Below are 12,127 nucleotides of genomic sequence, written 5' to 3'. Positions count from 1 at the left end.
GGAACAGCAATACCAGTAATTGCATGAGGTATTTCTATTTGGTATTGTTCATATGGTACCAGAATTTTATGTATAACTTTTAGTAGAATTATTGTGTCAAAGGAAAATGAGAAACATAGCAGCCATATTCATGTAATCAATATACATTTATTGGGGTGACTGGATGTCAGTCATTGATTGAAATGCTGGGGAGGGGAATGCTAAAAATGGGGGTTGGAAACAGCATTTTCTTGCCTTCAAGGAACTCGCACTTCAGTTGAAAGGATAGAGATGGCAACTAGTTACAGTGAATATCACTATGCTTAGACGATAGATGTCAACAGTGGGACTGTAAGAGTGTAATACAGAGGACATTTCATACTGGCAAAGGAGTCTTTGCTCTCCTTAGTGGCTTGTTAGAGTCAGGCTGTTTCTTAAAACATTGAGAGATACAGTACATATTAGGCAGATGGAAGATCATGGAAAAGAAGTAGACAGAGCACAATTGAAGGGGAAAGCATGGCACAAAAGAATGATGAGTGGTTTCTGAGTAGCTCCAGGAGTTAGCCTGTCAACTGTCTGATGTCAAACACACTGATGGACTAGTTTGAGCTAAAAGAGGCTGAGAGATTTTTGAGTAGTATAATTTATACAATGAATGCAGTTTACATTATAGTCTATAGGGCCAAGGCTATGAGATTAGAAAACAAAATATTGCATGGAATAAAACTGTCATTCTCATCATGACTCATCTGTGAACTTCTGAAAATACAGTTATATCAAGAAATGCAAGGAAATCGCTCACTTCACATGCTTCTAAGAGGATTGAACTTAATTTAGCAGCATTAAAACCAATTTCCCACCAAGAAAACATGCCAGAGAGGATAGCATGAGCCTTTCTAATTGTTAATAATATTTGATATTTTGATGTCACCTTTCATCCTGAGCTCAGTCCTGTACATGTGGGAGTAGATAAGCTCCAAGGGAACAGAGATAATCTTAATAGAGTATATAGCACTGCATTTCCATCTCCCTTATTCCAAGGGTTTCTGGCTGTGTTTTTCTCACCTAAGAAAGTTAATATAATTGTACAGCAGTGATTTTTTTTAGTAGCTCCTACTATAAGAAACCTTGAGGGGAAATAAGGGCCAGAAGTTTGTATACACAGTTCTTCTCAGGAGATCCACTTTTATAAACACATATATATTTATATTCATTTCAATTTCTAGGTTGCTTTGTTGATCTTATTTTGAATAGAAGATATGCCAATAGTAAGTTGTGTTTTATGGACTTTCAACTTTCTCAAGAGAAAAACAAATTATTATTCTCATCATCATCATCATCACAACTATTCCACATAGAGCACTCAACACCTGTATCTTCCATTGGTCTAAGAATTTTGTAGATTCAACACATTAACAATGCCCACACTAACATTACACAATGCTGCAGGCCAATGGAACATTCTATGATGATAAAACTATTCTGTGTTGTCCAAGATGGCAGCTGCAAGCCTTATGTGACTACGAAGCATTGGAGAGGTGACCAGTATTACCAAGGGACTATATTTCTCTTTCATGTAGTTATGATTCAAATGATCAAAACAGTAACCTGGCTAGTAATGATTGTATTGCACAACACAGCTGTAGTGGCTATTTAAAATAAAATTTCTCTGTCTGGAATATTTGAATGAGAATAAATGCTTGTGCACAGTTTTAAAAGATTCTTGAAGGTATAGAATTCAAAAAGCCTCCAATAATCTACACTTGCAGTATTTTTATTTCGCCCTTATCCCACTTTGTTAAAATTAGATTGAAAAGATATCTGTGGGCATTATGATTAGGGTGACTTAGGACAAAGAACCTTTAGGAAAGATGTGGATGACGTCCATTGAAATCTCATTGTTATCCAACCACCATCCCCTGTGGTCAGCAATGGTAGGCACTAGTCCATTCACTAAAAATTAATTCCAGTTATTGATTTCCCAAAGGGGAACATTGGCCTCCACTTATCAAATGGAGAGATGAAAGGTTTTATGTGTTTTGGGTGTTCATCAAGAAGAGAAAAGGTAAAACATAGATAAAACACCTAATTCACATTTTAAAACTCTGTCTCTCTTTTTCTCTCCCTCTCTCTTCCTTTCACACTCTCCCTCCATTGGTTTGGCTTGAATGTGAGAACACAGGGCACAACATTTCTTGAAGGTGAAGGACCAGATGGAAGGACAGTATTATTATATTTCCAATCAGTCCACTCTGTAATTTAGCTCTTACCATTGCTAGAGAAAAGAACTTAAGTAGCCCTGGGTTTGAGCCATCTGTCGGGGAAAATGACATATGTTTGCTTTGTTTACTCAACAACCAAGTATAAAGGGCTATAATGTCTCAAAGTATGGTGGACTCGTGTGTGTGTGTGTGTGTGTGTGTGTGTGTGTGTGTGTGTGTGTGTGTGTGATGGGTGGAGTATTTGATGAGACCATCAATCACCATCAACCAATCCCAGAGGAACACGTGCTCAGGAGTTTGGGACCAAAAGATGTCCCTGGGCATTGGGGCTTCCATCTCACCACAGATACTTCAACAATGCGCCTGTAGTTTGCAGGCTGCAGCTGAGGGGCGCGCCAGCCTGCGGATATGGAATTGAATGTAACCACCCCACCCCTCCTCTCTCCTCCGCCTCTTCTCCACGCCCAGCCTCAAACTTCAACCCAACCCTGCCCTTTTCAATTAGCCCCCACTTGATCACAAAGAGCTTTTCTTTTCTTTCCTTGCACCTCATTGTCTGGGATGATGGATTTGCGCATTTGACAGCTGGGCTCTCTCACACTTGATTCAAACTCAGTTTCCCTGAGAGATGAACTTGGGCTTCTGCAAAGATCCCACATACTAAGCGACTGGACAGGCTTTTGCCAAAGCGGGCTGTGTGAACCTTCTCTGGACCCAGAATAGATGAGGGTGCCTGGGGCGTGCGTAGCAGTAGCCGAGAGCGCCTGTTCCATGCTGGGGTGAAGGAAAGATCACCAAGGAAACACCGAGAAACAGTGGTCCCAGAGATTGGGGTGAAGAGCTTGACTCGGTTTAGATGCCATAGGCTGGGGCTCGGCTTTTGTCTTCATGTCCAGGCGCTAGCTAGCAGGGAGGTAGACTGCGGGTGCGCGTGTGAGGGTATGTGGGTGTGTGGGCGCCTCCTTCCATCGCGCTCTGGGTGCCTGAGTCTTAGAAATCCTGAAAGCGCCAAGTCTTGAGTCACGGCCGCGAGTGACGTGGGGGAATAAAAAAACTTTGTTCTCAAGAAGGGTCTGATGGATTTCATCAGGCGAAAATAAGCGGCTTGAGGTGTGTGTGTGTGTGTGTGTGTGTGTGTGTGTGTGTGAGAGAGAGAGAGAGAGAGAGAGAGAAAGAGAGAGAGAGAGAGAACACAAGAAAGAATACGAGAGAGAACACGAGATAGTGGGAGAGAAAGAAAAAGGAGCGAGAACGAGAGAAAAGGTATCTGGCAAGCGCTAGCGCTGCGTGTCTGGAGCGCGCGCGGGGCGCGGGGTCTGCCCGAGCCCAAACACCCCCAGCGTTTCTCTGCGGTGTCTTGCGGGGGGCAAGAAGGGGAGCACTGAGCACTGCCTGAGCGCTGCGGGAAGCGAGTCCAGGAGCAGGCGAGGGTCCTGAGGCCAAGAAATCGGCCTTGGAACCCGCTTTTTCTACGCGCTGCTTCTAATCATCATTAACATCTCGGAACCCCGCATCTGAGCCCGGGAGCTCCTCTCAGGAATCATCTGGGCCAACTCGTCTCGCTAGCTCTCCCAGGTTAGCGCATCTTCCCTTCTAGAGCAGAGCACCCCGCTCGGAAAGGGCTCGAGGGGGGAGGGGACACCCCAAAGAATAAGCCAGCCAACCAAACTGGCTCCACGCTGCAGCTGGACGTGGTCACTGGAGTCCAGGTTGGTGGCACTGAGTTTTTCTCCTTCGGTCATTTTGGGAACCGCACCCCTTTACTCCTCGCTTCCCCCCTTGCAGAGCCCCTCAACTTTGGAGACGGGGGTGGAAGAGGGGGGCGCGCGCGGCTACGGCTGCACCTGCTGGGGCGCCGGGGGGCAGCGGGCGGCGGCGAGGCTGCGCGGGGTCCGGACGCTGCGCGAGTGTGCGCGCGGCGCCGACGCCGAGGAGGGAGAGAGGACCGGAGACGGGCAGGGGCGCATCAGCCGGGGTCGCCACCGGGCAGCAACGTCGCTTTCCCCCCTCGGAATCGGGGCGATCCCGGGAAGCAGCGAGAAGGCGAGCGGGGCGAGCGGGGAGCGGCGGACGTCCCGGAGCTGCGGTTCTTTCCGCGCCTTGGCTGTCGCTCCAGCCGCCGCCGCCGCCGCCTGCGTTGACCCCGGGGCCGCTACGCTCAGCTCGCAGCGCTGGGAAAGTAATTGGATTTATTTCTGGGTTCGCCTCCGGCCGCCTGGGTTGCGCCCGAGAGACACCCCTTTGCATTGGTGGGGGGAGCCTTCGTCTCGCCGCCCCAGCCCCCAGCTTGGCGGCGCCCCGGGATACACCCCCTTCTGCCCCTCCCGAGTCGGGTGGGCCAACGAGCGGCCCCGGAGTCCCCCCAAGGCGGGCGCAGAGGAGGGGAGATAGGGGCAAGGGCGGGGGGGAAGGTTCTAGCGCTTTCCGCCGGTTTCAAAGCGCGCTCTCCTTCCAGGTTGGGTCGGACCTGACCCCCCAAAAAGCGGAGCTGCCCCCGTCTTCGCACCCGCCCGCCCAGCGCAGAGTGGCCGGCGGCGGCTGCCGGACTCGGGACGTTTCCTCGCGCCCTGCATGGAGCTGAACTTTGGGCGGCCAGAGCAGCGTAGCGGCCCAGCGATCCGAGCGCGCTGAGCTCACTCGGGGAGACCCAGCAGCGGCCTGGGAATATTTTTTTGGGGGGGCGGGGACCCTCTGCGCTCCGGCACCATGTTCCTGGCCACCCTGTACTTCGCGCTGCCGCTCTTGGGTAAGTCGAGGCCGCGCGGTGAGCTCTTTCAAACCTCTCCAAGGGATGCTCGCGGTACCCTTCTCGCCCTCTTGCCCCAGGTTCGCGGGGGTGAGCGGGAAGGGAGAAGTTTATTTGGGGGGTAGGGGACGGGATCCCGAATCCTCCGCTGCTCCGGCGCCTTGGGGATTCCTGGCGAAGCGGCATTAGCCCGCAGTTTTTAATTTTTTTTATATATATATTTTTCGTCCCTGTTGTGATTTATAGTTTCTGTAGTTCTTAGTAATCTCGCCTGGCGGGGCGTGAAGGGTCCGAGGCCGCCAGCCCTGGCGGCACCCCTCACCCTGCCTGTCCCCAGGAGCTCGCGGAGGCGCGGCGGGCAGCTGGGGTGCAGGCAAGCTTTGGACCCAGAGCAAACTTTGGAGGGAAACTTTTCCCGGAATAGCGAAGCACCCAGCCTGGCAGAGAACAGGCATTCGGGCTCGCTCTCCTGCCAAGCTTCCCTGCCGCGATCGCCACTCCCGAGAGACGCCCCACTTCCCAGCTTCAGCTGGCTTGGGGGGCAGCGAGGACCCGGCGCTGGAGGCCAAGCCGCCTCGCTTGCGGGGCGGCCCAGGGAGATGGGTGGGCACGCACCGCGGTGCTGCACCGGCTCCTGGGCCAGAGGCGCAAAGCCTGGAGGGCCAGCGCGGTGCCCGCCCGCCGAGACATCCCAGCAGATGGAGGTCCCGGGGCGGGTGGGGAAATGGACTGTCGGGACTGGAGGTTTGGGGGTTCTGGTGTCCAGCGCCCGCCTTCACCCAGGGCTGGAGCATCGGGGCGCGTGGCCTTGAGGCGCTCACGCCCACTCCCCTGTCCCCGCAGACGTGCTCCTGACCGCCGAGGTGAGCGGTGGGGACCGGCTGGACTGCGTAAAAGCCAGCGACCAGTGCCTGAAGGAGCAGAGCTGCAGCTCCAAGTACCGCACGCTCAGGCAGTGCGTGGCGGGCAAGGAGACCAATTTCAGCCTGACCTCGGGCCTAGAGGCCAAGGACGAGTGTCGCAGCGCCATGGAGGCCCTCAAGCAGAAGTCCCTCTACAACTGCCGCTGCAAGCGCGGCATGAAGAAGGAGAAGAACTGTCTGCGCATCTACTGGAGCATGTACCAGAGTCTGCAGGGTACGCCGGACACGCCGCCCCCCGTCCCCCAGCGCCCCTGCCCCCGCCCTCTCGAGGCCCGGCAGGCTGACCTCATCCTCCGCTCACGTCTCCCCAGCTGCAGAATGAGGACCTTTCATTGGCCCCGAGGGATCGCCGCAGCTGGTGTTGCCTCCTGAGCAAGCATTGTTGGGGCCTGGTGGCTGGAAAGCCCTGAAGGCCGGAGGAGGAGGGTGGGGGGTAGGGGGCACCCTCAGGACCCGCTGACCTCTCAGGAACTCGCTCCCAGCCCAGGAACTCACGAGAAGTCACGCAAGGAATCCGCTGTTTCCCTGCACCAGGGAGCCTGGGCAGAGGTTTTAGATTTAGCACAGAATAGTGATAGGAGACTTGTCCCTTTCCTATGCCTGAGCCCCCGACCTCTTCCCCAGCTTCCCCCCCCCCCACTTCTGACCTAAGATAAAGGTTTTAGTGAAGGAGGCTCCTAGAATCCATTTTATCTTTACCCCGCCCCTGCACCTGATCAAAGGATTATGTGTGAAAAACCATTTGTCATCCTAGATTAGCTGAGGCTTGAACCAGCTGGTGTGGTTCAGCTTTGGTTAACACAGATGTGGCTGGGACAGAGAAAGGTCCACTTGGCACCACCCTCCATTCCAGTGGGAATTTGGGGTCTTGGTGCCTAGAGGTGGCAGCATTTGTATATGGAACACAAACATTCATTTCCCGAGAGATTTAAGGTCAACTTCGTAAGCTTCCGATTCACCCTCTCCCTTGCCACTTACTCTAGAAAGAAAACCTATTCCAGAGACATAACTCTTTGCCTGACCTGAGTAGCTGCTTTCTGATTGTGGGGAGCAAGACACCGGCCCTTCTTATTTTGGGTCCCCTTTCTTCTATTGGCTCTTAGAGGCAAGTTGGCCTCGTGACGTCACCTGCTCCATCCTCTCTGATTTCATTCCTTTACAAAGAGTGGGAGAGTTTTCTGGCAAGATCAGCCTGGATTGCTCTCCAATATTTTCATGGCACTCTGGGGAGAGTGAGGACAACAAAAGCAGGAATGAAAGGAAATAACCACCCCAAATAGATCCCATTTGCAATCTTTGAAAGTCTCAGCATCTTTTTGTTACACAATCATAACATAATTAGAATTCAGATTCAGCCACACCAAAAAAAAAAAAAAACCTGCCTACAATCTGCCTATTTTTTTTAGTTTTGCACCCATACTTTCTGTTGCTTTTAGGGAATGATCTACTTGAAGATTCCCCCTATGAACCAGTCAACAGCAGATTGTCGGATATATTCCGGGTGGTCCCATTCATGCCAGGTAAGCAGATTTCTTCTTCCACTTTGATGTCTTTGCTTGCTTGCAATCTCTTGGCTTGTGTTCTCTTTGGCTCTCAAATAGTGCACAAGGAGGAGAACGTTGACTGGGAAATTTACCAGTGTTCTGAAAAATTAGAAATAGAATGATCATGAAGAGACAGAATTGCGCTGATTGAATGACTTGGAAGTAATTCTCAATGAAATGAAGTGGTGGGGTGGTTTGGAAGAGGCTGGATAGGTGACTGGTTTGAATGTTTTTACCCCACGGTGAAATGTAATTGGCTAACTCTTGCAAAGGGAATGCCGTTTCTGTCTGTAGGTGGCAACCGTCATCTCTCCTTCATAACTTACTCAGTGCAGCTCTGGAAACGGAATAGAACATGAGGTTGGAAGATAATTTAAATTGTTGAAGAAGTTCGGATTGACTCAATCATCTGTCTTTGATTTGAAAGATTAAGCTCTCCCATTTGTCAACTGTGCTCTTGTTTCTAATTTTTCCTGAACAAGTGTGTCTATGGGTGTAAGAGAATGTACTTCCCCAGGGGCCAGATAAAAAGTAGCTTTGCCTATCTGTGGTTTATTTGATCTTTTTTTTTTTTTCAATTTGGAAAGAGAACTTAGTTTTAGAGAGAAGTTTGCCATAACATCTGCTGCATTAGGACCACCTGATAAATAATGAACCAGGCAGTAATTTCTCTTAATGACAGATTCCAGATTGATACTGTCTTTGTTTGCTTATAGTGAAGACGTTTTCTCAAGTGCATAGAGCCATCATAAACAATATGTTTTCCCATGGTTAGTTGTGGTGGTTAAAGAAGTTGGTTCTATGGATTGTGGTTTATTATTGGTCTTCTAAATGTTTTACTTTCCTGAAGAAAGTCATAGAACCTATGGTGTATGTAACATGGTTGAGTTGATTATGCATTCATTCACTCATTCATTCATTCACAAACATTCTTTAAGTATCTACTGCATTGATGCTTTTGGGGTTTGGGCAGTAAGCCAGGGATTGTCCCTATTCTCGGGCCTATTAGAGGCAACCAGCAATTGACATTTATGAAGACCTTATTATAAGCCAGGCACTGGTTGAAGAATTTTACATCATTAGCTTATGTAATTATCATCAAGTGCTTCTTCAGTAGGACAATGATTTTCTTTTTAGGGAAGAGGCCATGTGAGGTGTAGGAAAACAGCCAAAGAATCAAAAGCCCATGAAGAGTGGAACTAGAATTGAAACTCAGGCTACTTTGCATCTAAGCATTCCTATTGCCTTTCTGGTTGCTGAAAATCATAGCAGCATCACCTGGAGCGACTCTCAGGCACATCCTAGACCTACTGAGTCAGAGTTTGCATTTTGAAAAGATCTGTGGGCTGGGAGTTTCACACACACATAAGCACTAGAATCTTGGAAAACACTCATCTGCGTCACTCTGCCCTTTGATTCAGAGGAAGTGTGTGTGTGTGTGTTTGCATATGAGGGTGTAGATATGCGTACATACATGCATTTGCCTCTGTATCTGGAAACACACCTTTAGTGTCAGAGACATTCAGACATTTCTTCTGGTATTGCTAATTTTTTCCATTCCATGTCCCTACACTGTCTGTTCTCTTGACCCAGCCAGGAGCAGTGAGTGGCTTAGGTAGAGGAGAAGCAGTTTATAGTCACACTTGGTCTTGGCTTATTTGGGGTCTCCTGACCACAGGAATATCTAACAAATTAATGTTAAATTAAATTAATGTTTCAGAATTAAACCTCATGTTGCTGATACTGGGAATGGCCCCTCTGGCCTGCATTGTGGAATTCCTTTTCCTCAATCTTTGTACTGACACTGGAAGGACTGGGACCTTCCCCTCTGATCCTGAAAAGAGGGCCCACTTAGGTCATAATTTTAAAAACTTCTGTGAACCATTGGACTTAAACAAGCTCATTTCCTCTCTCTGGGTTTCTTCTTAAAATTGTGGGACCTGGAAAGTTAATTGTATCCAATCTTGATAGTCTGTGAACTCTGAGGAGGCTTAAAAACCCCTCAAGAACCTCTCCATTTGCCCCTCCTTGTTTTCTTTTAGTTTTTTGGGCCACACTAGCTGTACTTAGGGTTTATTCCTGCCCTTGTATGAAAGGATCATTCCTGGTGGGACGCAGAAGATGGCGTGGGATGTGGGGTCAGCTATATGCAAGGTATTGGTACCCACTGTACTATTGCTCCAGCTCTCCACTGCACTTTTGAACCATTTTGTCAAGCCTAGTGCCCAATTTCTACATAAAGGGTCTTGGACCTTTATGGGTCTTGGAGACCCCTAATCCATCTGAATTTCAGGTATGAGTATCAGAAGTCCATAGGTATGGGCCATTTTCATGCTTTCATCTTTAGAATTCATCTCTCAGGGTTCATTACATAGGACACTCCATTCAGAGTGTGTGAGGCCTCTGATGAAGAGGGCCCAGAAGTCATCAGGAATTAATCAGAGCCAATGATGCCTTGTCCAGAGCTCCATTCTCTCTCTCCAGGGCATTGAATTCAGGATCCAGCCCTAATGAGCTTTGACCTCTGACTGTGATATGTTCCTTAAGTGGGTGTAGTCAAGCCAAATGGAGGCTAGAGAGGTTTTAAGTCATTGAATAATGTATATTATCCTGCATGGCATTTGTACAATGGAGGATGGGGGAACAGGATGACAGATGTGGTCAGAATCTGAGTTTTTCATGTCTCTTCTTTCTTGAAAGTCTTTTTGAAGAAACCAGGACAAAGGGATGTTTTACAGATAGAGCAGCCATCGGAGTTTCCATATTTGGATTCCTCTGCCGTGTGTGAGAAGAATGTTTATCCACACATCTTGAAGGGGAACTGAATTCTTTCAGCGAATAACACATGTTTGACAAGCTTGGTTTCAACTTTCTCAGCCTCCTCTTAAACCCAGGGCCATGTGTCTCCCTGTTTACTTGATCATCACTTAAAAGAGGTAGGACATAGAGGTAGTATATGGAGGTAGGACCAGGAAAGGAACCACCTTGAAGTAATTCTTAGGAAATGTGACCTGAAACCGAAGTCAGAGATTTGTCTGACACTGAGGTTCTACTTTCCTGGGTATAGGGAGCAGTGGACCTACTGTTTTGGATATGTTTTCCCATGAGTTGGATGCCAGTGTGGTGTTTATAGGTTCTCCCACATGAATACTTAGTAAGCAGGAACTTTCTGAGGAAAAAGGAAGCCCACACCAGCAAAACATTACTGGGATGAACTTGATAAGGTCTGTGGTATCATGAGACCCGACAGGAAGGTTATGTGGGCATTGGAGGCCCAGTGGCTTGGCTCCTTGCTTCTTGCTAGCCTTGACTCTCTCTTTAACTACCTTATAGCCTCACCCTTTCTTCATGAAAGTTCAAGATTAGACCAGAAGTAAACAGTGATTTGAAAGGAAGAGAAACCTATGGGCAATGGTTTTGGACTCCTCTGGGGCAGAACAAAGCAGACAGAGCTTTTGAAAGAACTGTGGGTGTCAAGAGGAACCCTGAGGGTGGAGGATCAGAGAGAAGAGAGAAGCTCCAGGCAGCAAAAAATACAAAAAAGGTCTCAGAGTATCAATTGGAGGTTGGGTTTTGTGGAGCAAGAGTGATGTAAGGATTTGATTGGTGGGAGGCAAGCTCCTTACTCCCATTTTCCTTGCCAAGTTCTAGGAGGATCTTAGAACTTCCTTGGGAGCCTATCCATGCCTAGTTTGGACCCCCAAGTAACCAGAAAATTTTCCTCCTCTGAAATAAGATGTCCGTAAGCACTCTTTTAAGCCTGGTTCTTCCTTCCCTTTTTCCCTCTGAATACTGCTGTGAATAATTAGCCATGTTATGCTTTTACTATTTTATTATATCATCAATATTGATGCCACCATTAAAAATACTGCCCTAAAAATGTTTCATGTTGAAGAAAAGTTGTCAAAGGTCACCTGCTGTCTTGTCAAACTCTGACAGGAGAGAAGGGCTTGAAAACACCAGCTGTTGAGGGCGTGTGGGATCCTTCCCCTGGCCCTGGGCTGTCTCATCTGTGTTCTCTGCATCGGCAACTCTGGCTCCCGCTCCTTCCCCTCTCTCTTCCAGCATATGGGAAATTTTTGGGAAGGTCAGCTGGGGCCAAAACCACCTCCTAGCTCCATTACTGCCGACTGTCCACTTGTGCTCACTGAGCCGAAACATCCCTTGGGTTTTCATGCTGCCTGCCTCTCCTGGGCCTTTTGCCTCTGCTGGGGAAATTTCTTTCACTTCTTCAAGACCAGGTCGAGGAGGAACATGCTGGGATTCCTCAGGTGCCTTTTCTCTCAGGGTTCCTTGGTGCCTGCCTGTATGGAACTGTCACCACAGCTATGGACACAGGCTCCTAGGAGTCTCTTTCACTGGATAGCAAAGTGGACATTGACTACCGTATGCAGCTGGATCTTGCCTCTTGAGTGGTCCATCTTCCCTGATGCCAGGCCAGAGTCCTGTGATCCATTGGTGATAGGATAGTGAAGAAGAGAGACACTGGACAATCTAATCTACTTCTTTACTGTTACCAGTTGATACTCAGGACAGATGCAGTTTGGCCAGGGCCATTCTGCTGGAAAGTGACCACTGACAGGATTATGCCTTTAGAGAGACCAGAGTTGGCTTCTTTCTGCTCTGCTCTGGAGAAACCATGCAGGAGTAAGTTACCACTTACTTCCAGCCCTCAGATCTGCCTTTGATGGGCTCTCTTCCGACCTAAAC

General features: G+C 48.6%; 1 protein-coding gene across 1 annotated transcript in view; it reads left to right on the top strand.

Annotated features, from left to right (window-relative positions):
• The first annotated feature begins 4,698 nt into the window (after positions 1 to 4,698).
• The window catches only part of GFRA1 (GDNF family receptor alpha 1), a 231,360-nt gene continuing 223,931 nt past the window's right edge, over positions 4,699 to 12,127 (top strand). The window contains exons 1-3 of the mRNA XM_049764478.1: positions 4,699 to 4,950; positions 5,794 to 6,087; positions 7,310 to 7,393. Coding sequence (XP_049620435.1) covers positions 4,911 to 4,950; positions 5,794 to 6,087; positions 7,310 to 7,393 — 418 coding nt within the window. The 5' untranslated portion in view covers positions 4,699 to 4,910. The remainder of the gene's footprint in view (positions 4,951 to 5,793; positions 6,088 to 7,309; positions 7,394 to 12,127) is intronic.

The sequence above is a fragment of the Suncus etruscus genome, chromosome 17 (genome assembly GCF_024139225.1).
Source record: "Suncus etruscus isolate mSunEtr1 chromosome 17, mSunEtr1.pri.cur, whole genome shotgun sequence".
Classification (NCBI taxonomy): domain Eukaryota; kingdom Metazoa; phylum Chordata; class Mammalia; order Eulipotyphla; family Soricidae; genus Suncus; species Suncus etruscus.
This window is presented reverse-complemented; position numbering and strand designations above follow the sequence as displayed.